Below are 24,844 nucleotides of genomic sequence, written 5' to 3' on the forward strand. Positions count from 1 at the left end.
ACGCTGAATTCCAATGAGTAGGCTCAAGCAGTTAGTGGACAGGAGTCACTGGCCTTCTCATCCCACCCCAACCCCCACAAAGAGCTATAGAGAACAATCTGATGCATATCTTTGAGTTGTTCTGCAGAATCATCACAGGACTGTTACTACATGCTGACCACAAGCTTGCAGATCCAGAAGGTTGAGATTGAGACATCACCTTGTTACTTCATCACCATATTTTGCTTTAAAAGTCTTCCCTTAAAATCCTAAAAACCATCAGGGAGTTCAGGCATTTTGAGCAGATCCTCCTTGCTTAGCTCACGCAGCAGACGTTTCTCTGCTCCAGACTTCAACATCCCACTGTGGCCCCTGCATGGGGCACATCAACTAGGGTTCGACCACTGAAGTATCAGTATGTAAAAGCTGACAGTTAGTCTTGAATTTCCTGGCCAGTTATTACTACTAAAATTTCCCCAAGCCCATATATAACAAAAAGGATGGAAAGTTAAACTTTAAAACTTGAAAGAGGAAAAAACATTTTAAGATCTTTTTAAGAACTATGTGCAAGTGGATACCTAATAACTAAAAGGAGTAGAATAATAGAAAAGGAATTTTTGTCCAGCCTTAGTTCATGGAGCATTAATTTGTGTGATTGCATAATAAATGAATTGGATTATAATGACATTGCAGAATACAATTATTAATATTCTAAGTATAGGAAATTTTATCAATAAATACTCTGAATTGCCGTTTCCAAATGCTTTTTTGATCTTTAAAAATTCATTCAGTACTCGAAAGGGAAAGTCACTCAGTCATGTCTGACTCTTTGTGACCCCCATGGACTGTCGCCCCCAGACTCCTCTCTCCATGAAATTCTCCAGGCAAGAATACTGGAGTGGGTTGCCATTCCCTTCTCCAGGGGATCTTCCTGACTCAGGGATTGAACCCATCTCCTGCACCTCAGGCGGAGTCTTTACCATCTGAGCCACCAGGGAAGGCCCTAATGGTTAAATACACTGGGGTTTATAAAGGTGTACATAAAACATGGTTCTTTTCTCAAAGTGCTTCTAAATTGGTAGTGATGCCAGAGATGTACCTATATAACTATATTAAATGGAAATCAAGAAGTGCCATAAGAAAACCAATCAAATGTTATGGAAATTCAGAGAAGAAACAAACTTCTTCGAGCAAGGAGAGTTTTCACGGAGAAGGTGGAATTTGAACTGTGTCCTGAAGTAACTGGAATTCACATACCCTGTGATTAGAATCAGCAGCTTTCCAAGTAAAGGAGAAACAAAGGGCTGTTAAGATAAAATGACCTTAATTCAGTTTGATGGCTGCATAAGGCAACTAAAGAGGATGGTGGACCATGTAACTGAACAGGCAGGGGTGACTACGACAACGTGGGTGTGGGTGGACTGGGGGTACCTCAGAATTTCAGTTGGTGACCAATTGATGGCTCAAACTATGAAGAATCTGACAGCAACGCGGGAGACTTGGATCTGATCCCTGGGTCAGGAAGATTCCCCTGGAGAAGGAAATGGCAACCCACTCCAGTGTTCTTGTCTAGAAAATTTCATGGACACAGGAACCTGGTGGGCTACAAGTCCATGGGGTCAAAAAGAGTGGGACATAACTTGAGTGACTTAACACTTGGAATTTCAGGCTCAGATGATTAGACCTCAGTCAGACTAAGTAAAGGAAAAGAGTGAAAGCTTTTAGTAATGGGATGGGACAAAAGGCAGAAGGGAGTTGACAGTGTTCAAGAGAGTAATCTGGCAGTAACTGACTGATGGAGTGGGAGAGTGGGAGACTAGGGAACAAAGGAACCTTCAGAACGGTGAGACTGAAATTGCCAAGAGGAGAGGGGGTGATGGAGGGGGGAATATACCAGAAGATAAAAGGTATGCAATAGTAGCAGGAGATAAAAGTAGTTAAAAGTGTGCCAATGAATGATGGAGTCTGTGAATAAATAGATTAAAAATGATGATTAAAGATAGGGTGGCAGTGATACAATTTAAATGTATTTATCATGGTCAGCTTCAATCTTGAAAAAAAGATTAAAGATTTGAGGATCTTTGGTGAGGGGATAAAATGATTCACCATAACTTTTTTTAAATGGATTTGTAGCTTTTTAAAAAAACTTTTTGGCTGCACCATGTGGCTTGTAGGATCTTAGTTCCCTGACCAGGGATTGAACCCAGGGCCCTTGGCATTGAAAGCTCCAACCAAGTCTTAACCACTGGACCACCAGGGAACTCCCCATCGTGACTCTAACCTGGGTAAGAGGACAAAGTGTCACAGGCTGTGACACTAGACAGGAGTGGATGGGCCAGAGATTACTGAGGATGAAAGGAAGGTGTCCTTGGAGAGAAGAATGTGAGGATGTAAAAGGAAGGAATGCTGGGGCAGAGAAAAAACATCTTGTGCAGAACATTCTGGATCAGATGGACCTGGGTCACACTGACCCTGCCTCTTCAGTTGGTTTTGTAAACTCGGCAGTCACTGACTCAGGTCATCTCGGTCTCCTCATCTGTCAAATGAGGACATTGTCCTCTTTTTATACAATCGTTGAGGTGAATGCGATTTTATGTACCCTCATCTCTATCCACCCCAGCCTCCACGACATATATGAAATGTTCAATAAATAGTTCCGGCATTTTATTTTCAGAGCACTTTTTTTTAGCACTGGAGAAGCTGGCACGTACCCAGACTGAGACACAAGATTCTCATCCTGAGCAGCTAAAGCTTTAGCCTTGTAGCTACAGACAGTAAGAGGGAGTAGTTTCCTGGGTTTCACTGAACAATAGGTGGGTGACTCTTACCCTGCACCATTAAATGGGCTAAAAAATTGAACACATTCTGCTATTTTTTTTTTTTTTTACATTCTGCTATTTTTAATGTAGACTCTAATCAGACAAAACCAACTGTGAAATAAAGGAAGCTCTTTGCAAGGCTGTATTGAAAGACAATTGTTCCAGATTTAGTTAGGTTAAACTCCCCACTAAAAATAAATCTAGTTACAACAGTCAATGATAAAAGTAAAACAAAACAAAAGTTGCTGTTAGATTCTAGAGCCCTAACCTTTATACAACACAATTTTACTTTATGGAAACAAAAAGTGCTCTAAGAATTATAAATCTTTTGTTTTTAATGCTTGTCCACCAGCAGTTGGGAAACTCTGCATGTCGGCCAGATCCCGACAGCTTGCTGTTTATCATTCAGTCAGTTCAGTGGCTCAGTCGTGTCCGACTCTGCAACCCCATGGACTGCAGCACACCTGGCCTCCCTGTCCATCACCAACTCCAAGAGCTTGCTGAACTCACGTCCATCAAGTCAGTGATGCCATCCAACCATCTCTGTTGTCCCTTCTCCTGCCTTCAATCTTTCCCAGCATCAGGGTCTTTACCAATGAGTCAGCTCTTCGCATCATGTGGCCAAAGTATTGGAGCTTCAGCTTCAACATCAGTCCTTCCAATGAATATTCAGGGCTGATTTCTTTTAGGATTGACTGGTTTGATTTCCTTGCAGTCCAAGGGACTCTCGAGAGTCTTCTCCAACACCACAGTGCAAAAGTATCAATTTCTTTGGCAGTCCGCCTTCTTTATGGTCCAATTCTCACATCCATACATGACTAATGGAAAAACCATAGCTTTTACTAGACAGACCTTTGTCAGCAAAGTAAGGTGTCTCTGCTTTTTAATATGCTGTCTCGGTTTGTCATAGCTCTTCTTCCAAGGAGCAAGTGTCTTTTAATTTCATGGCTTTAGTCACCATCTGCAGTGAGTTTGGAGCTCAAGAAAGTAAAGTCTGTCACTGTTTCCATTGTTTCCCCATCTATTTGCCATGAAGTGATGGGACAGGATGCTAAGATCTTTGTTTTTTGAATGTTAAGTTTTAAGCCAGCTTTTTCACTTTCCCTTTCATCAAAGAGACTCTAGTTCCTCTTTGCTTTCTGCCTTAAGAGTGGTGTCACTCTTTTCCATTAGCGTTTCTGAGGTTATTGATATTGCTAACCTCAATAGCTTACTGTTTATGAAATAAACAAATGAGACCATTTAAAAAATTTATTGTTATGGCTGCTCTCATGCTCCAATGGCATGAAAAATTGCAGAGCCGAGTACGTCCAGGCAGTTGTAGCAGGGACCATATGGCCTTGTATGGTTTGAACTATCTACTTCTTGGCCCTTCACAGAAAATGTTGGGAGGGTGAGAATTCTGGTGAGAATCACTGAATGTCACAGACTAGGGACGTGTCCAGGCATATATTCGGCTCTTGGTGAGTACTTAATCCAGTCGTCAGTCCAGTGAATCCTAGGGATTTGCTAGGGTCTCAAAGAGTTGGACTCGACTGAAGCAACTTAGCACATGCTGGGCAAAAAGAGTGGACTCCTTTAAAAGCAGCTTGAAAAGTGAAAGTGTGAGTCGCTCAGCCATGTCCGACTCTTTGGGATCCCATGGGCTGTAGCTCCTTTGTCCATGGAATTCTCCAGGCAAGAATACTGGAGTGGGTAGCCATTCCCTTCTCCAGGGATCTCCCCGACCCAGAGATTGAACCCAGATCTCCAGCACTGCAGGCAGATTCTTTACCATCTGAGTCACCAGGGTCTGTTGTCCAAAAGCAGCTTAACCATGTTCAAAATTGTCAAAGGTAGTGAGGAACCTTTTCATCTAGATTTTCCCAGAACTGGGAACGCCCTAGCCATATTGTTTTGTCAATATGAGTTGAATAACCAAAATAAGTTCTAGATGATTATGTTCTTAACACAATCTAACTGCTCTCCTATTACACAGATCATTGGAATTTTCACTTTGTAACACTAGCTGGAGGTCTTCGTGATCTGTCAGTTGAGAAACCAGATGATCAGACCCATTTTTTCATTTAATTTCTCCTGTGTCTTCTATGTATCAAGTGTGGCACTGGGTGCCAAGAACCACAGGGAGCTCAAGCTGTTTCATCTCATTTTACTGGTTAGACAACCACTCCTCCCTCCATATCCCTGACTTTGCCATAAGAAGGACTGGCAGAGGGCTGGCCATAACAGCAAGGCACTTGGCCGAATGCAAAATTTCACTGCTTGGTTTTTAGAGACAGATGTGAAGTCACCATCACCCAACAACAGGTATCGACAGGGTTATGTGCATCGGCTCCAGTGGCGAGTTCTGATGCCAAGGTCACTGATCCCCTTCAAAGGAGTCTCAGGGGAAGGAAATGGCAACAACCAGCTCTGAGGGTGAAATAAGACACTTGGGTTTGTGTTTGACTCTCAAAATGATGTTTAATGAAGAAATCAAGAACACACCCAGGTGAGTGAGCTCTGGTATTACGTATTTTTCTTCATGTTGCTTGTGGTTCTCAGAAATGAAAGTACACACAGAGTGAAATCCTTGGGTTATGAGACCCATTCTGCCACCATTCTGTGACTAGACCAGTGATAAACAAGCAGCAGAATAAGGATTAGATAAGAGGAAAAGGAGGATTCTGGCAGGAATGCGACCAGAGGCTCCTTTTGTGTCTGTCAGAGTATTCTGAACCCTCTAAATCACACTCTCACAGAGGGTGCATGTAGGTGATATTTTCATACTCTTTGGATTAATTTCACAACCAGAATGATACATTTTAGTAACTTTTGCTAGAAGTTAGGATATTTAACATTTCAAAAGCCCCAGAATATTACAAAGTATTTTGATTCCTGTACCTCTGTCAAGACACAAGAAGCCAGATTTGTATTTTAGGTGCTCACAGAACTATTTGTATAAAAATTTTAAGTGATTTAGCAGTCATACAGATTATAATGCAATACCAATTTCATATCCTCATGTACCTCTTCGCAAATGTAAGACAAAGCAGAGTTTTATAATCTTTCAATAACTTGTGCAACAACTGTGGTTTTGGTGTATCGCCAAGGTAGGATTCTTTTAAATTATAAAGGATTTTGTGTGCTTGAAATCCTAGGAAGAGAAAGAAAAATTGTTTAAATATGATGTATTAATTCATATATTAAGAAATACAGAAATCTTACAAGTACAAAGATATACCCATTATGAGAATCTTGCAGGTACAAACCAAACAGATTTAATTACATCTATTTTATGGGCAATTAAGTATTAGGAGACAAATCTCTGAAACTTTGCCTAAAGAGTAAAGAAGTAGGAATGGGGAACTGAGCAGGAGAAATCTTGTTTGCTAGGAGGATGCTACTGGCACAGAGCTGGTGGGGGTCAGATGCTCCCACACATTCTGCAATGCACGGGACAGCCCCCCACAACAAAGAATTATGTGAAATCACAAAAATTAATTAGACAAGCCTTAGAAGAAACTGTTGTTTCTTACATAAATTCTTGTCTAAGAATTAGAAGAACATGTCGGTCGTGCCAACTTTGAGAAACCCTGCTCTCAGGCAGAACTCGAACTGGAGACTAGTTCTCAGCTGACGAAGGCAACGGAGAGGAAGACCAGGAAAAAGAGTGAGGCTTCTGTTCTTCCGACTCAGCCACCAAGCATCTCTTCTTGTTTGGTGGGATGAGATTATTTTATTCCACACTCGAGGAGTAATTTTCTACAAATTATAGGAGCAAATATGGAGTTCCATGTTGCTTGTCTTCTATGGAACAACAGGCTTCGGTATTGTAAACCACAAAATAAAGTGACTTCCATGATAGATTCTGGAGTAGACAATTTTTTAAATCTTTGGTAGGAAAAACTCTGTGGGTGAGTATGTAGGCCTCAAAGGTTATTGTCTATTAGAGTCACTGAAGTGTTTAAAAAACTGATGTGCATGTCCCACCCCAAGCTCTACTGAAAGGAAACCTAAGTGAATCCCTGCAGAATGTACTAAGGAATTTAGGGACGCAGCACTCCACTTGTCAAGCAAGGAATTCGACTTCAAAAACATGGGAAACCTCCCTCCTCCCACTGGATTCCTGAAAGCTAGTCCAGAAGGCTGAATAGCCATCCAAAGAGCTACAAAATCTGAGCAATGATCGTATTAACTGCTTCTCTGGAGTGCTTACTAATCAAAAGTACACAAGGTTCCGAACATCCAAATTATGTTCCCTTAACCATCTGAGTTTGGTGATTCTTGCGTCTTTTCAAGGATTTCTGATATGTTCCTTTCGGCAAAAGCAGAGGACATTCCATACCCCTTAAATTTCCAAGTAAGTACAGGAGAGTCTGGACCCACAGATCTGCTGGGAGCCATCTGCTCGGTCAAGCTGACAAAGATAAAGGTACGTGGGTCCCAGGGTGGCTACTGTCATCCTGTGAGAAGCGTGTCCTAATTTCCTCATCTTTATTTTTTTTTTTCATTTATTTTTATTAGTTGGAGGCTAATTACTTTACAATATTGTAGTGGGTTTTGCCATACATTGACATGAATCAGCCATAGATTTACATGTATTCCCCATCCCGATCCCCCCTCCCACCTCCCTCTCTACCCGATCCCTCTGGGTCTTCCCAGTGCAACAGGCCCGAGCACTTGTCTCATGCATCCCACCTGGGCTGGTGATCTGTTTTACCATAGATAATATACATGTTTCGATGTTGTTCTCTCGAAACATCCCACCCTCGCCTTCTCCCACAGAGTCCAAAAGTCTGTTCTGTACATCTGTGTCTCTTTTTCTGTTTTGCATATAGGGTTATCATTGCCATCTTTCTAAATTCCATATATATGTGTTATGCTGTAATGTTCTTTATCTTTCTGGCTTACTTCACTCTGTATAATGGGCTCCAGTTTCATCCATCTCATTAGAACTGATTCAAATGAGTTCTTTTTAATGGCTGAGTAATATTCCATGGTGTATATGTACCACAGCTTCCTTATCCATTCATCTGCTGACGGGCATCTAGGTTGCTTCCATGTCCTGGCTATTATAAACAGTGCTGCGATGAACACTGGGGTGCACATGTCTCTTTCAGATCTGGTTTCCTCGCTGTTTTATGCCCAGAAGTGGGATTGCTGGGTCATATGGCAGTTCTATTTCCAGTTTTTTTAAGACATCTCCACACTGTTCTCCATAGCGGCTGTACTAGTTTGCATTCCCACCAACAGTGTAAGAGGGTTCCCTTTTCTCCACACCCTCTCCAGCATTTATTGCTTGTAGACTTTTGGATAGCAGCCATCCTGACTGGCGTGTAATGGTACCTCATTGTGGTTTTGATTTGCATTTCTCTGATAATGAGTGATGTTGAGCATCTTTTCATGTGTTTGTTAGCCATCTGTATGTCTTCTTTGGAGAAATGTCTGTTTAGTTCTTTGGCCCATTTTTTGATTGGGTCATTTATTTTTCTGGAGTTGAGCTGCAGGAGTTGCTTGTATATTTTTGAGATTAATCCTTTATCTGTTGCTTCGTTTGCTATTATTTTCTCCCAATCTGAGGGCTGTCTTTTCACCTTACTTATAGTTTCCTTTGTTGTGCAAAAGCTTTTAAGTTTCATTAGGTCCCATTTGTTTATTTTTGCTTTTATTTCCAATATTCTGGGAGGTCGGTCATAGAGGATCCTGCTGTGATTTATGTCGGAGAATGTTTTGCCTATGTTCTCCTCTAGGAGTTTTATAGTTTCTGGTCTTACATTTAGATCTTTAATCCATTTTGAGTTATATTTTTGTGTATGGTGTTAGAAAGTGTTCTAGTTCATTCTTTTACAGTGGTTGGACCAGTTTTCCCAGCACCACTTGTTAAAGAGTTGTCTTTTTCCATTGTATATCCTTGCCTCCTTTGTCGAAAGATAAGGTGTCTATAAGGTTCATGGATTTATCTCTGGGCTTTCTATTCTGTTCCATTGATCTATATTTCTGTCTTTGTGCCAGTACATACTGTCTTGATGACTGTGCTTGTAGTATAGTCCGAGTCAGGCAGGTTGATTCCTCCAGTTCCATTCTTCTTTCTCAAGATTACTTTGGCTATCCGAGGTTTTTTGTATTTCCATACAAATTGTGAAATTATTTGTTCTAGTTCTGTGAAAAATACCATTGGTAGCTTAATAGGGATTGCATTGAATCTATAGATTGCTTTGGGTAGTATAGCCATTTTGACAATATTGATTCTTCCAATCCATGAACACAGTATGTTTCTCCATCTGTCTGTGTCCTCTTTGATTTCTTTCATCAGTGTTTTATAATTTTCTATGTATAGGTCTTTTGTTTCTTTAGGTAGATATACTCCTAAGTATTTTATTCTTTTTGTTGCAATGGTGAATGGTATTGTTTCCTTAATTTCTCTTTCTGTTTTCTCATTGTTAGTGTATCATAAGAGACTAATACCAGCAGCTCATGCCAATGAAATGGACAACTTGGAAGAAAATGGACAAATTCTTAGAAAAGTATAACTTTCCAAAACTGAACCAGAAAGAAATAGAAGATTTAACAGACCCATCACAAGCAAGGAAATCGAAACGTAATCAGAAATCTCCAGCAAACAAAAGCCCAGGACCAGATGGCTTCACAGCTGAATTCTACCAAAAATTTAGAGAGGAGCTAACACCTATCTTACTCAAACTCTTCCAGAAAATTGCAGAAGAAGGTAAACTTCCAAACTCATTCTATGAGGCCACCATCACCCTAATTCCAAAACCAGACAAAGATGCCACAAAAAAAGAAAACTACAGGCCAATATCACTGATGAACATAGATGCAAAAATCCTTAACAAAATTCTAGCAAACAGAATCCAACAACATATTAAAAAAATCATACACCATGACCAAGTGGGCTTTATCCCAGGAATGCAAGGATTCTTTAATATCCGCAAATCAATCAATGTAATACACCCACATTAACAAAATTGAAAGATAAAAACCATATGATTATCTCAATAGATGCAGGAAAGCCTTTGACAAAATTCAACACCCATTTATGATAAAACTCTCCAGAAAGCAGGAATAGAAGGAACATACCTCAACATAATAAAAGCTATATATGACAAACCCACAGCAAACATTATCCTCAATGGTGAAAAATTGAAAGCATTTCCCCTAAAATCAGGAACAAGACAAGGGTGCCCACTCTCACCACTACTATTCAACATAGTTTTGGAAGTTTTGGCCACAGCAATCAGAGCAGAAAAAAGAAGTAAAAGGAATCCAGATAGGAAAAGAAGAAGTGAAACTCTCACTGTTTGCAGATGACATGGTCCTCTACATAGAAAACCCTAAAGACTCTACCAGAAAATTACTAGAGCTAATCAACGAATATAGTAAAGTTTCCTCATCTTTAAAATGGAGCTGACCATGCCAGATCTAATGATGCTAAGGAGGTTGACTAACAATAGAAAACACCAGGACAGAAAATAATGGGATGGGAAAGCCCCATTGCTCTACAAATGCAGCCATCCCGGGCAGGGGATGGGAGCTAACATTTATTTAGTTCCTTATAAAGACCAATGGTAGACACGGGTACAAGGTATATTAAATGAAGAAATCCATCAATTCCATACAATTAATTCACTTCCCTGCCCGACTCCCTAAACACATCTGTTCTATAAATATGCTTTAAAAATACTCACATTTTCACTCATGGTAGTGGCTTTAGATGCAGAACTACTCTTCCTGTTTGTGGAATATAAAAAAGAACATTTACTACATTATTGCTTCCAATTCTAAAATACATATCCTCTTTCAGTTAATGTTACCTCCATACATTTTTCTCAACAGGAAGAAGAACATATATCTTAGCCAGGTATAAAAAGCCCAGCACTCCTAACTGAATTTCTTATATTTATAGATGATATTCACAGAGGAAAGCATGCAACAATATATCAGTATGTGTGAAGCCCTGTGAATCTACTTGTAGCCTCAGGCTAGATACTAACAAAGTTTGCAGAATATGCAAACCACAGACTTACTAACTTTTAACTCACCAACTCATCAAGATTTAACATTTTGAAAGCTTGATCATTACAACCTCAAATTTCATTTTTTCCATGGAAAAAAAGTTTTACACAGTGATTATGGTTTCAGTTATCTGTTATGGGCTGCACTGTATTCCCACCAAATACTCATAGGTTCAAGTCCCAATTCTCTCCAGTACCTCAGAATGTGACTGTACTTGGAGACAGGGTCTTTAAAAAGGTAATTAAATTAACTAAACTAATTAGAGTGGGCCCTAATCCAATATGGCTGATATCCTTATAAGAAGAGGAAATTTAGACATAAACATGGATGGAGGGAAGACCATGTGAACACAGGGACAGCATCATATTTAAGTCAAGGAAAGAGGTCTGGGTTTCTAGATCCCAGAACTATGAGACAATAAATTTCTATTGTTTAAGTCACCAGTCTATGGCACTTTTAAGGCAGCTCTAGCAGGCTAATGCAACATCCAATTCATTATCCAACACATTTTGAGGGAGATGGACTTGACAAATAGGAGACGTATCTAGGAATAAAGATATTTTCTCCCAGATTACTTCCTGAGTTAGTAGACACACTGTGATTCAATGAAAGATAATAACCTCTCTCACCATAGTGTGGTCAGCCTTTCTCCATATATAAGATGATGTCTCTCCTCTGTTCATAACCCTCCCTACAATTACTTTCCATCTTAATAAAAGCAGGAATCTTCACAATTGCCTGGGGTTTGTGGCTATATCATCAGGCTACTCTGCTTTTCCAAGGTCACCCAGAAACTAACTATGGCTAGCCCTGCTAACTCGGACCTCACCCTGGACTTGCCCTGGGATGCTATGGGACTCAAAGACCAGCGTTGAGGAGCAAGTCTAGGCACAGAAAATCAATGGTGGCAGAGAAGAGAAGAATGCCCATACGCTCCAGGTTGGGCCTGCCATTTCCATTCATACAAGGAGGACAGTGACAAACCAGCTGCACATAAACTGGAGACTGTGATGATCTCATACAGATCTCACACACCAATGACTCCTCAATTTCTAACTCTAGTTAAGAAGAATGAAAGTGCTATTCGCTCAGTTGTGTCTGATTCTTTGCGACCCCATGGACTGTAGCTCACCAGGCTCCTCTGTCCGTGGAATTCTCCATATAAGAATACTGGAGTGGGTTGCTGTTCTTTTCTTGCAGGGATCTGACCCAGGGATCAAACCTAGGTCTTCTGTATTGCAGGCAGATTCTTTACTGTCAGGCACCAGGGAAGCCCTGGTTAACTCCAGTCAAGATGCTTCCTCAATCCCACATTCATGTGCTCAGCTAGTCACTAATTATCTCTACTTGGAAGTATAATAAACATCTCAAATATTAAAATTCCAAAGCACTCCTGAGGTCTCCACCTACCCTCAACCCTACTCCCCAACATACTCCTCCCAAAACCTTACACACTTCAGTAAACTTTTCACACTTCATCCTTCCAAAGCCTTGAAGCCATCTCTGATTTCTTTCTTCTTCTCAGAGTCCACATTCAATCAGCATATTGTTCAAAATAGATTCAGAATAGATTTACCAACTTATCACAGACTTGTCTAACTCAATGAAACTATGAGCCATGCCGTGTGGGGCCACCCAAGATGGACGGGTCATGGTGGAGAGGTCTGACAGAATGTGGTCCGCTGGAGAAGGGAATGGCAAACCACTTCAGTATTCTTGCCTTGAGACCCCATGAACAGTATGAAAAGACAAAAAGATATGGTACTGAAAGATGAACTCCCCAGATCAGTAGGTGCCCAATATGCTACTGGAGATCAGTGGAGAAATAACTCCAGAAAGAATGAAGAGACAGAGCCAAAGCAAAAACAACACCCAGTTGTGGATGTGACTGGTGATGGAGGTAAAGTCTGATGCTGTAAAGAGCAATATTGCACAGGAACCTGGAATGTTAGGTCCATGAATGAAGGTTAAATGGAAGTGGTCAAACAGGAGATGGCAAGAGTGAACACTGACATTTTAAGAATCAGTGAACTAAAATGAACTGGAATGGGTGAATTTAACTAAGATGACCATTATATCTAGTTCTGTGGGCAAGAATCCCTTAGAAGAAATGGAGTAGTCATCATAGTCAACAAAAGAGTCTGAAATGCAGCACTTGGATGCAATCTCAAAAACAATAGAATAATCACTGTTCATTTCCAAGGCAAACCATTCAATATCACAATAATCCAAGTCTATGCCCCAACCAGTAATGCTGAAGAAGCTGAAGTTGAACAGTTCTATGAAGACCTACAAGACCTTCTGGAACTAACACCCCCAAAAGATGTCCTTTTCTTTATAGGGGACTGGAATGCAAAAGTAAGAAGTCAAGAGATACCTGAAGTAACAGGCAGTTTTGTCCTTGGAGTACAAAATGAAGCAGGGCAAAGGCTAATAGGGTTTTGCCAAGAGAACGCACTGGTCATAGCAAACACCCTCTTCCAACAACACAAGAGAAGACTCTACACATGGACATCACCAGATCGTCAACACCAAAATCAGCTTGATTATATTCTTTGCAGCCAAAGATGGAGAAGCTCTATACAGTCAGCAAAAACAAGACTGGGAGCTGACTATGGCTCAGATCATGAACTCCTTATTGCCAAATTCAGACTTAAATTGGAAACAGTAGGGAAAACCACTAGACCATTCAGGTATGACCCAAATCAAATCCCTTAATTATTATATAGATTATATAGTGGAAGTGACAAACAGATTGAAGGGATTAGATCTGATAGAGTGCCTGAAGAACTGTGGACAGAGGTTCATGACATTGTACAGGAGGCAGTGATCAAGACCACCCCCAAGAAAAAGAAATGCAAAAAGGCAAAATGATTGTCTGAGGAGGCCTTACAAATAGCTGTGAAAAGAAGAGAAGCTAAAGGCAAAGGAGAAAAGGAAAGATATACCCATTTGAATGCCGAGTTCCAAAGAATAGTAAGGAGAGATAAGAAAGCCTTTCCCAGTGATCAATGCAAAGAAGTAGAGAAAAATAATAGAATGGGAAAGACAGGAGATCTCCTCAAGAAAATTAGAGATACCAAGGGAACATTTCATGCAAAGATGGGCACAATAAAGGACAGAGACGTTATGAACCTAACAGAAGCAGAAGATATTAAGAAGTGGCAACAATACACAGAAGAACTACACAAAAAATATCTTCATGACCCAGATAACCCCGGTGGTGTGATCACCCACCTAGAGCCAGACATTCTGGAATGTGAAGTCAAGTGGGCCTTAGGAAGCAGCACTACCAACAAAGCTAGTGAAGGTGATGGAATTCCAGCTAAGCTATTTCAAATCCTAAAAGATGATGCTGTGAAAGTGCTGTACTCAATATTCCACAAATTTAAAAAACTTAGCAGTGGCCACAGGACTGGAAAAGGTCACTTTCATTCCAAAGATGGGCAATGCCAAAGAATGTTCAAACTACTGCACAACTGCACTCATCTCACACGCTAGTAACGTAATGCTCAAAATTCTCCAAGCCAGGCTTCAACAGTATGTGAACTGTGAAATTCCAGATGTTCAACCTGGATTTAGAAAAGGCAGAGGAACCAGAGATCAAATTGCCAACATCCGTTGGGTCATTGAAAAAGCAAGAGAGTTCCAGAAAAACATCTATTTCTGCTTTATTGACTACTCCAAAGCCTTTGACTGTGTGGATCACAACAGACTGTGGAAAATTCTTAAAGAGATGGGAATACCAGACCACCTGACCTGCCCCCTGAGAAATCTGTATGCAAGTCAAGAAGCAACAGTTAGAACTGGATATGGAACAACAGACTGGTTCCAAATCGGGAAAGGAGTACGTCAAGGCTGTATATTGTCACCCTGCTTTTTTAACTTATATGCAGAGTACATCACACGAAATGCTGGGCTGGATGAAGCACAAGCTGGAATCAAGATTGTGCGACATCACCCTTATGGCAGAAAGTGAAGAAGAACTAAAGAGCCTCTTGATGAAAGTGAAGGAGGAGAGTGAAAAAGCTGGCTTAAAACTCAACATTCAGAAAACTAAGATCATGGCATCCAATCACTTCATGGCGAATAGGGAAACAATAGAAACAGTGAGAGACTTTATTTTTTGGGGCCCCAAAATCACTACAGATGGTGACAGCAGGCATGAAATTAAAAGATGCTCCTTGGAAGAAAAGCTATGATCAACCTAGACAGCATTTTAAAAAGCAGAGAGATTACTTTGCCAACAAAGGTCCGTATAGTCAAAGGTATGGTTTTTCCAGTAATGTATGGATGTGAGAATTGGACCATAAAGGTGAGCATCAAAGAATTGATGTTTTTGCACTGTGGTGCTGGAGAAGACTCTTGAGAGTTCCTTGGACTGCAAGGAGATCCAACCAGTCCATCCTAAAGGAAATCAGTCCTGAATATTCATTGGAAGGACTGATGTTGAAGCTGAAACTCCAATACTTTGGCCACCTGATGGGAAGAACTGACTCACTGGAAAAGACCCCGATGCTGGGAGGGATTGGGGGCAGGAGGAGAAGGGGACGACAGAGGATGAGATGGTTTGAAGGCATCACTGACTTGATGGACATGAGTTTGAGCAAGCTTGGGGAGTTGGTGATGGACAGGGAAGCCTGGCGTGCTGCAATCTATGGGGTCGCAAAGAGTCAGACATGACTGAATTACTGAACTGACTGTCACTTCTCAACATTGTCGACACCATCATTTTGGGAGTATCCGCCATCTTCTCTCATCTAGATTATTTAGTAATTAACTAATTGGTCTCTCTGCTTCCTCCACCCTTTGTCACCTTTACAGTTTATTCTCAACAGAGCAGCCAGTGTGAGTTTTAAGAATTAAGTACGAAGATGCCACCTGTCTGCTCAAGGTTCTCCAATGATGTCCCATCTTACTCAGAGCCAAAGCCAAACTTCTGCTGGGAAGAGGCTGTGTGTAATTTGTCATCTGCCCCCACTACGCTACTGTGCTCACTCATGTCTTCCTCGAGTTGTTCTCACTCTGCTCCAACCACACTGATCCCCTTATTGTTCCTCAGATACACAGGCCTTTCCCCTTGTTCTCTCCTTTCTGCTTGAACACGCGTCTCATGGTTACCTGCATGACTCCCTCCCTCCTTCGAACCCTTCTCAAATGTCCCCTCATCAGCGAGGCCGTCCCTAACCACCTATTGACAAGGATAATCTGCCCTCTGCATTCTCTGTTCTCTTGCTGCTTTATTTTTCTCCATTATACTTATCACAATCTCACATACTGTTAAGCTCATGTACTTGTTCACTTTCCACCGTCCTCCACTAGAATGTAACTCCATGGGACAGAGGGGTTTCTTGGTCTGTTCTGTTCACTGCTGTGTTACCAGTCCCTAGGATGGGGTTGGACACATAATTGGCATCCAACTAAATGTTAAATTTAGTGCTAAAGAAAATTTTATTTGAACACTTTAAATTTAGGGAAACATAGGAAAAAAAAGATTTTTTCAAGTAGTACTGGGCAAATGCCTAAGAAGTCAAATTAGTGACACTATTTCTTCTCTGGTGGCTCAGACGGTAAACAATCTGCTGCAGTGCGGGAGGCCTGAGTTTGATCCCTGGGTTGGGAAGATCCCCTGGAGGAGGGCATGGCAACCCACTCCAGTATTCTTGCCTGGAGAATCCCATGGACAGAGGAGCCTGGCGGGCCACAGTCCAAGGGGTCGCAAAGAGTCAGACACGACTGAATGACTAAGCACAGCACAGTTCTCTTCTAGATGATTAAGCATCACTGATAAGTAGGCATGAGGTGGGCTGTGTTCCTTGATGAATCCAAGTCACTGCCCAAAGAATTAAACCCTCACAAATAACCCAACTTCCCACTTTTGAATTTAAACGGATGATTAACAAAAAAGCAGTTGATGTGGGGGAAAGCATGCATTAAGAAAGTATACTTACTGGAAAGATGTTTCTTCTACAAAAGAATAAGTAAATATCATTAATGTAAGAATAGGGTATGATACAGATTCATATAAAAATGAGTTTGGAATTAATTCCTTGTTTTCAATTTTGATTCTCATTCGCTGACATTTATACCTTCTAAATGGAGGGTAGGCAAACTTTTTCTGTAAAGGCCCACAAGGTAAATATTTTAGGCTTTGTAGGCAAAGAGGTACAATCAAGGATATTAAGTAGGTACTAACATAACAAAAGAGAAAACAAATTTCCAAAAATTTTTATCAATGAATTAAGAAGTCATAATATAACTGAATCACTTAGCTGTAAACCTGAAACTAATGTAACATTGTTGATCGACTGTACTCCAATATAAGATGAAAAGTAAAAAAAAAAAAGGCATGTGCATTTTTTTTTGCCAAGCACTTACAGATTTTTTTTCAAGTAACTTTCAATAAACCCACTGAAATAAAAACATAATAATCAAAATCTAGTAATACAGGTCTACTAATTAGAAGCATGGAATTATTTTGGGGGGATATTTTTCTTAATTGGTGTTCAACAATAGTTCCCTGTTATCAGATAGATTGTAAAGTTTATTTGCAAAAAGTATTCTTAGCTTGTGGTCCATAGAAAAATCAAGTGGCAGACCAGATCTGGTCCATGAGTCACAGTTCACCAACCCCTTCTGAAATGCAAGTTCAAGAAAACAACTCTCCTAGAGAGGTTTTCTGCTAGACGAAAATGAGAGTAACATTTCTAGCTAATGAATTAGTAATATTCATATAAAAATCTTCAAGTAATTCATTATTTTAAGAAAAACTGTTTACCAAATCTTTAATAAAAACACTCGGACAGACATTCTTTGCAGGTAGAGGTAAGAGATGACAAGAATTTTAATGAATAATCTAATCTGTCTGTACTTCCATGGATGACCAGCAGGGGGACCAGCAGCCAGATTACATTACACTGGACTGGACTGAAACACCACACAAAAGAACAGCTACTTATTAACTCACAGAGCAGTTATTTTTAATAATAGGGAATATCCCTGAAACCACATTTATGAAAACATTTTACAACACATATTTATAGGTATCATTAGAAACTCCCTTTAAATTTAAGTTTTATTTTGGTATAAAAAAATGTTTAAACCTAATTTCCAAAAGTAGTGTTCACCATAAAATGGCTAGGAGTAAAGAAAGGCATTAAAAGAATAAAGCACTTAAAAACCTCATCCATTTACCTCAAACTTACTGTATCACCAAACAGGAGCTCCAAGAGACCCAAACCCGAAGAAATCAAAACCTCAGAAGCAACTATAATACTATAGGTTTCTAGTTTTTACTGAACAATTCTCTTCTAAATACATTTGGGCTAAACGTGACATTTAACATTCCGTGGGTCTACACTGATAGAACATTTCACAGATTTATTCCAATGAAATTTTTATCATAAAACTAGAAATTAATTTACACCTTAAGAAGCACAATTCCTAACTTAAAAGGATCTTAAATAGATGAACATGTGCTATCAACGCCCACCCCCGCTGCATCTCTTGGTGTCGCTGCCCTATGCCACTCCAGGGAGCCTCTCACGGATTCTGTGGTGTTTCCTGAAATGTTGCGATGAGACAGCTCTATCTTTTCCTCCCTATGTTTGCCAGGATGCTTCATGACTCACCAGAGTGTCAGCTTGAACATTTCCTACTGCAGGAAAGTTAACCAAATATGTTCTCCAGAGTTTGTTAGAACCTCTTAGAAGAATCAGTGTCTCGGAAGAAAACTCAATACCCACAGAAGTTTTCTAGCAAAGAGGGAAATTTACTTACTTGAAAAGTAGCCTTTCCGCTGTGCGTAGCACACGCCAAGGCCACAGACGGAAATCACTAAGGCCACAATGACCACAGCTGCTATGATGCCACTTATGTTTAGATCATCTGGAATGCAAAAGAATCCACGCATGAACTCATGTCAAAAAGATGGACAGATGTAGTCATTCAGTTGCAAAAGCTCAAAAAGCTCCCCTTTGTAGACACACCAAAAACAACAGATAGTTTCATGCTCTTTAAGTCTGGTCAACTAACTCACTTACAGGACATGGTTCAAAATTGGCTGGAAATATTAACAGAGCTAAGTTTTATAAGAACCTTTTATATTTGAAAAAGTTCTATGATCCAGAAATAAAATACAAATATATGGCATTCTCCAGCAGGCATTTGGAGACACAATAATCCATATGATTAAATATCAGGTTACAAGTGAACTTTAAAGTTCAGTGAGTTCAAGTATTCTCAACACTACCACCCACCTTATGCCTGACTAAATAGAAAATGTAGTAACACGTATGAAAATAGTGTGTTCTTTCTTTAAAAAAAAAAGCCACGATAAAAGGAGGGGATCATTATTTGGGCGGAGAGGAAAGGAACCACATGCTCCGTGTGAAGTAGCCTTTTCTGGGGCTGTACAGTGAAGCGGCCTGGGAGTAACCAGCAAACCTGTGATTCACTTTCTTCTCCACTTTACAAAGCATTGATTTAGAGCAGTCAACAGATCTGGTTTTGGTGACAAGTTCTTGGTGAGAATTCAAAAAGAAAACTGGAAATCAGACTTCATGAATTATGTATTTCCAACGATGTGAATTCCAAATCAAGAGTGTGAAACATCTAGGATTAAGGGATGAGCCTTAAACAAAGTAATTCTGACATCTGAGTCAGCTTATACCAGAAGGTGTAGGTATGTGGAAATCATGTTCGAATTAAAGTGATGCTTCCAGGACTGCAAGGAGATCCAACCAGTCCATCCTAAAGGAGATCAGTCCTGAATGTTCATTGGAAGGATGATGCTGTGTTCTGCCCGTAGTCAGAGTCCCCGGTCGGGAAAGAAGACTCCTCGAAACAATGCAACTCGCAATAGGGGAATTTATTACTGACTCCAGCCAGGGCCTCCCGCCCTCACCAGGTGTGTGAGGGCGAAAGGCCCCGAGCCCCAGTTCTCTCCGGTATTTATTAGGTCAAAATAAGCAGCAGGTAGTTGGCGCAATCAGATTGGTTACACAGTGGGTAGTTGGCGCAAGCTGATTGGTTACACAGTTGCAAGGTAATTTTTGTTGGCCCTACATGGGGCTTTCAGCTTTCCCCTGATACGTTCCCTTTCTTCTGGCTAGGCATATGTTGATTGGCTGGCTCCAGGAGGCCTGATAATTATGTTACCCCAGGAAACCAGGCCTACTCCTAATCTAGGCTGCCTGCCATGGCGTTAGCCCTGACAGCCTCACAGCTGAAGCTGAAACTCCAAATTTTGGCCACTTGATGCGAAGAACTGACTCACTGGAAAAGACCCTGATGCTGGGAAAGACTGAAGGCAGGAAGGGAAGGGGACAACAGAGGATGAGACAGTTGGACCGACTCGATGGACACGAGTTTGAGTAAGTTCTGGGAGTTGGTGATGGACAGAGAAGCCTGGTGTGCTGCGATTCATGGGGTTGCAAAGAGTCAGAACTGAACTGAACTGAACTAGGAAAACACAAAATTCTAAATTTTATGTATTTATTTACTGCATGCTAGGAAAAAACCAACTAGTATGTCAAAACTATGACTTCATAGATAATACTTCTTAAGATGAGGCTAAATTAGATATTGACGTTAAATACGAGCATTTAAAGAAAAGAAAAAGGATGCATTTTTCTAACAACTCTAAAGCAGCACTGAGAGGGATATTTTCTGATAATTTAAGCAAATGCTCATGTCTGACTATAAACGTTTAACTTGTGAGTCAGTTAGGTGGATAGTATGTATACCTGAAATTCAAAAAGAACTGAAATTCAAACTTGTGGAAATTAAGAGTATACTCCTGAACATCTTTACTTTAGGATATCCTGAAGTCTAGTAAGAATATGGTTTCTTTCAAAAAAAAATGATGCTAAGAGTTAACTGTACACAGACAGTATGAATTACTGCCTACAATCTGCATACCTCAAAAGCACTGAATAAATGGACTTCTGACCCCACAAAGCTGAAGACAAGTTCCTGAATCAGGGGGAGCCCTCAGTACTCTGCTTTCGGATGCAGCCCTCCGGAGTGACTTTTAACCCTGCAGCTGCCATCTCCAGCTCATCCCTCTCTATCGCACAACTGTTTTCAAACCAATGACTTTCATACAAGAAAGAATTAAAACATTTTATTACAAATAAGACCAAAAAAAAATTATCATGCTCACTCTGAAACCCATGTAGTCTGAAAAGATTCTTGAATCGGAATTTTACTGGACTTTAAGAAGCTTATTTTATGTAATTTATATGAGTTATGTTTTACAGCAAACTAGATCCATAACTATATTCAACATGTCTTGGGAGTTCCCAGCTGGCCTAGTGGTTAGGACTTGGCGCTTTCACTGCTGTGTCCCAGGTTCAGTCTCTGGTTGGGGAACTGAGATCCTGCAAGCCACACGGCACAGTTGAAAGACCCCAAAAAACAGCAAAAAAAGTCTCTTTAGTCTGCAATAAGTATAAACATAGTATTTTGGGGGACTGAAAAAATTAACAATTAAAATAGCCAATAATTAACAGTGCTCATAATACATCAAAGCGATCCTAACACCTTTGAATATTATTTTAATCTTCATACCAACCTTATGAGGACAGTATTTCACTATTTCCATTTTGGGGAGACTGAGGCACAGAAGTTAATTAACTTGTTCAAAAGCATGCAGTTCATAAGTGGCAAAGCTGGAATTCAAATCCCTATTCTCAATCCTTGACCCCAAGCACTTAACAAGACTCTGAGCTTTTGTTTGAAACAGGATTGCTCAGCTGAGCATATTATTTCAATAATTATTCAAAAATCTGTAAAATATAATGATAAATATCCTTGGCTTGTTTGGAGGTGGATTAAAACAGCATCTTTGCTTTTTTTGTGACATTATGTCAAGCTGACTTTAAACATTCCCTCTGGTTTATCCTTCACATGGCTTAGCCCTTAACCTATCTCTTGGTCTCTCCACCTTTAAATGACTGCACATTCTAACTGCAAAAGCTTTGTTCCTCCCAATATTTCGTGCTTACCTACTTGCATTCGTTTCCCAGGACACCTGCGATGTCCAACAGAATTACGGGCTTCGCAGGAATATTCTCCACTGTCCAGTTTTGAAACAGTATTAAATTGCTATTCGTGGAAGAAAAAAATATATCTTTAAGCAATAACTCCATCAGTACACTCCTAAAAGAACCTCATGTAATATACGTGCCCAGAAACGGCCAGGGTTCTGGCCTCTTTGAGGCCTTTTCCTCCCTCTTCTCAACTCCCTGCAGCATCCCTCCTCTTTCTGCATCCTTCAACAGGGTGGGACAGAAAGCTTTCTCCTGTGCACTCACTTTGCGGAATCATCAGTCCCAAGAACCAGACTCCTTTAGTGATGTTCACCATGAACTCAAAGCCAAGGTTTATGTGCAAACAACAAGTTAGACTGAAGCCAGAAGTGATCTCCCAGCGCATGATAACTGGCGATTCAAAGGAAGCCGCTGTCATCCATACGCTGGAGTCTTTGGCTCATTTCTCAGGAAAATAGCCCATCGTGGCTCTGCCCTGCTGCACCCCTTTGACATCACGGATACTTCAAGGGTTGGGGTTGAGGAAGGCGAATCTATATCATTTCAGACTCGCCTTGGGGCTTTTCATCACCTGCTCTGAGAAAAAATAAATTTGCAAAGTAAATATAGCCAAGTGTGACAGCAGGTTTGCGGCCGAGTTTCTTAGTGTAAAATCACTCGGGCCTGCTGACTGAGGCTGCTGACTCTGAAAGGGCCAGGGTGTCCTTCCTTATTGAGCAAGCACACCCACTGATACGCTGATCCTTCAGTCTCTTTACCGAGATGCTTTACTAGTCACCAGAAGATCTAGTTTTTAAATGTTACTGTGCACTGCAGACTCAAGGGAGGAAAAGAAACATTATACTCTCCTCTTAAAATTCATTAAAATTTTTATTACCATGCCTTCAAAACTTTCCCACAATGATTGTGGCAGTGATCCTGCATGGCTAAAAATGCAGCATTTTTAAACTGACACACTACTTTGAATGAAAAAAAAAACAAAAGGCTTCAGATTTAATGATCTTCTTTTACTCCCACCTCGACCCTAAAAAGTCAGAGACAAGACAGTAAAATATCTTTATTTGTAAATGTCATTAACTTGAAAGAGCTTTTTTAAAAAATAGGTTTCCATCAATATTCCTTAGAAAAGCTTTTTGATCCATCAATCTGGACTAACGCTAAAGTATTAGATCGTCAAGTCACAGAGGTTTTGATGAACGAGTCGTGGCAGAGTTTAATGACAGACATCCTATCATAGGTTGGCAATGGGCACAGTTCTCACATGGCTGGCACCGAGGTCAGGACATCCCCAAGTGTGATGTTTTTAAAAAGTTTTTATTATAGTACAGGTGATTTACAATGTTGGGCTAGTCTCTGGTGTTCAATTATACATACATATAAATCTCTATCCTTTTTTAGAATCTTTTCCCTCATAGTTGATCACAAGATGTTGAACACAGTTCCCTGTGCTATACAGTAGGACCTTGTTGTTTATCTATTTTATGTATAGTAGCTTTGTATCTGCTGACCCCAAACTCCTAATTTATCCTTCCCTGTCCCCTTTGGTAACCATAAGTTCCCTTTCTATCTCTGTGAGTATGTTTCTGTTTTGTAAATAAGTTCATTTGTATCATGTTTTAGATTCCACATATGATGGAATAAATGATGTCATACGATATTTGTCTTTGATTTATTTCACTTAATACAATAATCTCTATGTCCATCCATGTTGTTGCAAATGGCATTATTTCACACACACACACACGTATATATACACACATCACGTCTACTTTATCTATTCATCTGTTGATAGACATTTTGGTTGCTTCTACATTTTGATTACTGTAAAGAGCGCTTTATAAACATTGAGGGGCATGTGTCTTTTCAAATTAGTTTTCTCCAGAAAACTATATGCCCCATGACATTGCAGGGTCATATGGTAGCTCTATTTTTAGTTTTTTAAGGAATCTCCATACTGTTTTCCATAGTGAAGGAACCAATTTACATTTCCACCAATGGTGTAGGAGAATTCCCTTTCCCAAGAGAGTTTTCATGCATTTCCCTGATATTATAAATACGAGACAGCACTTAATACCTTTCCAGGCCTGATCCATCATCATGACCGCATCTCAGCGTGCCTCAGGCCCTGGGTGCCAAGCCTTGTGTGCCCAGCTCCCCAGTTCTCTCCTCTCATCCCCTATGGCAGTGTTTTCCCTCACTTCTCTGAGTGAGTGGCTCCATCCTTCCTGCTCCCCTTTCCTCTCTCTACTTAATAAGCAACGGTATCAGCCCTCTAATCACATTAGTTTAGTTCTAATAATGTTTTCCCCAAATGCAAGACAGTTACTAGGCCAATGCTTAAAATGACCTTACCAGAGTTCCAGATTTTGGATTCATTGTGTATGAGCTGTTGGTGATCTGGGAGCCCAGTTTTGGATTCTCTAACAGAGGGACGCCGTTCTTAAACCACGTGTATTCAGGAGCTGGGTTGCCTTCTTTGTCCTGACATCGCAGCTCCACCACAGTTCCACGCAGAGCAGAACTGGGTACTTCACATGATGGGACTGCCGGAGCCACTGAAGGTTGGAAATCAAACAGCATTGGTTATTTACAAGCTGAACAAGTATACTAACAACCCGGTAAAGATGGACTTACTGGCCATCTGTGATAGAGACTGGCTATTATTCAAGAGACCCACTTCCTTTCTTCGCTAGCACACAGCCAGGCCACACTTGCCAGACCCCTTGCAGCCAGATGGGGTCACATGCATGAGTTCTAGCCAATGGAATACATGCTATTCCCAGTCTTGACCTAGAAAAACTTCCTGTATGATTCTCCATTCCTTCCTTCCTTCCTTCTAAAACAGAGCAGGACCCTATGGTCCTTGCTCCCGCCCCCATCCCCCCTCCCCGTGTCCTCTGCCGGCACTTTTTTTTTTTAATTGAAGGATAATTGCTCTACAATATTGGTTTGATTTTTGCCACACATCAACACTGGGGC

At 40.5% G+C, this 24,844-nt stretch overlaps 1 protein-coding gene across 1 annotated transcript in view; it reads right to left on the reverse strand.

The window, feature by feature from the left end:
- Positions 1–2,850: 2,850 nt before the first annotated feature.
- Positions 2,851–24,844, reverse strand: part of JAM2 (junctional adhesion molecule 2) — an 85,000-nt gene continuing 63,006 nt past the window's right edge. Inside the window, exons 5-10 of the mRNA XM_043448945.1 lie at positions 24,218–24,420; positions 21,821–21,920; positions 18,591–18,698; positions 16,763–16,778; positions 10,484–10,526; positions 2,851–5,934 (exon numbers count right to left, since the gene is read on the reverse strand). Coding sequence (XP_043304880.1) covers positions 5,902–5,934; positions 10,484–10,526; positions 16,763–16,778; positions 18,591–18,698; positions 21,821–21,920; positions 24,218–24,420 — 503 coding nt within the window. The 3' untranslated portion in view covers positions 2,851–5,901. The remainder of the gene's footprint in view (positions 5,935–10,483; positions 10,527–16,762; positions 16,779–18,590; positions 18,699–21,820; positions 21,921–24,217; positions 24,421–24,844) is intronic.

The sequence above is a fragment of the Cervus canadensis genome, chromosome 27, assembly GCF_019320065.1.
Source record: "Cervus canadensis isolate Bull #8, Minnesota chromosome 27, ASM1932006v1, whole genome shotgun sequence".
NCBI classification, from domain to species: Eukaryota; Metazoa; Chordata; class Mammalia; order Artiodactyla; family Cervidae; genus Cervus; species Cervus canadensis.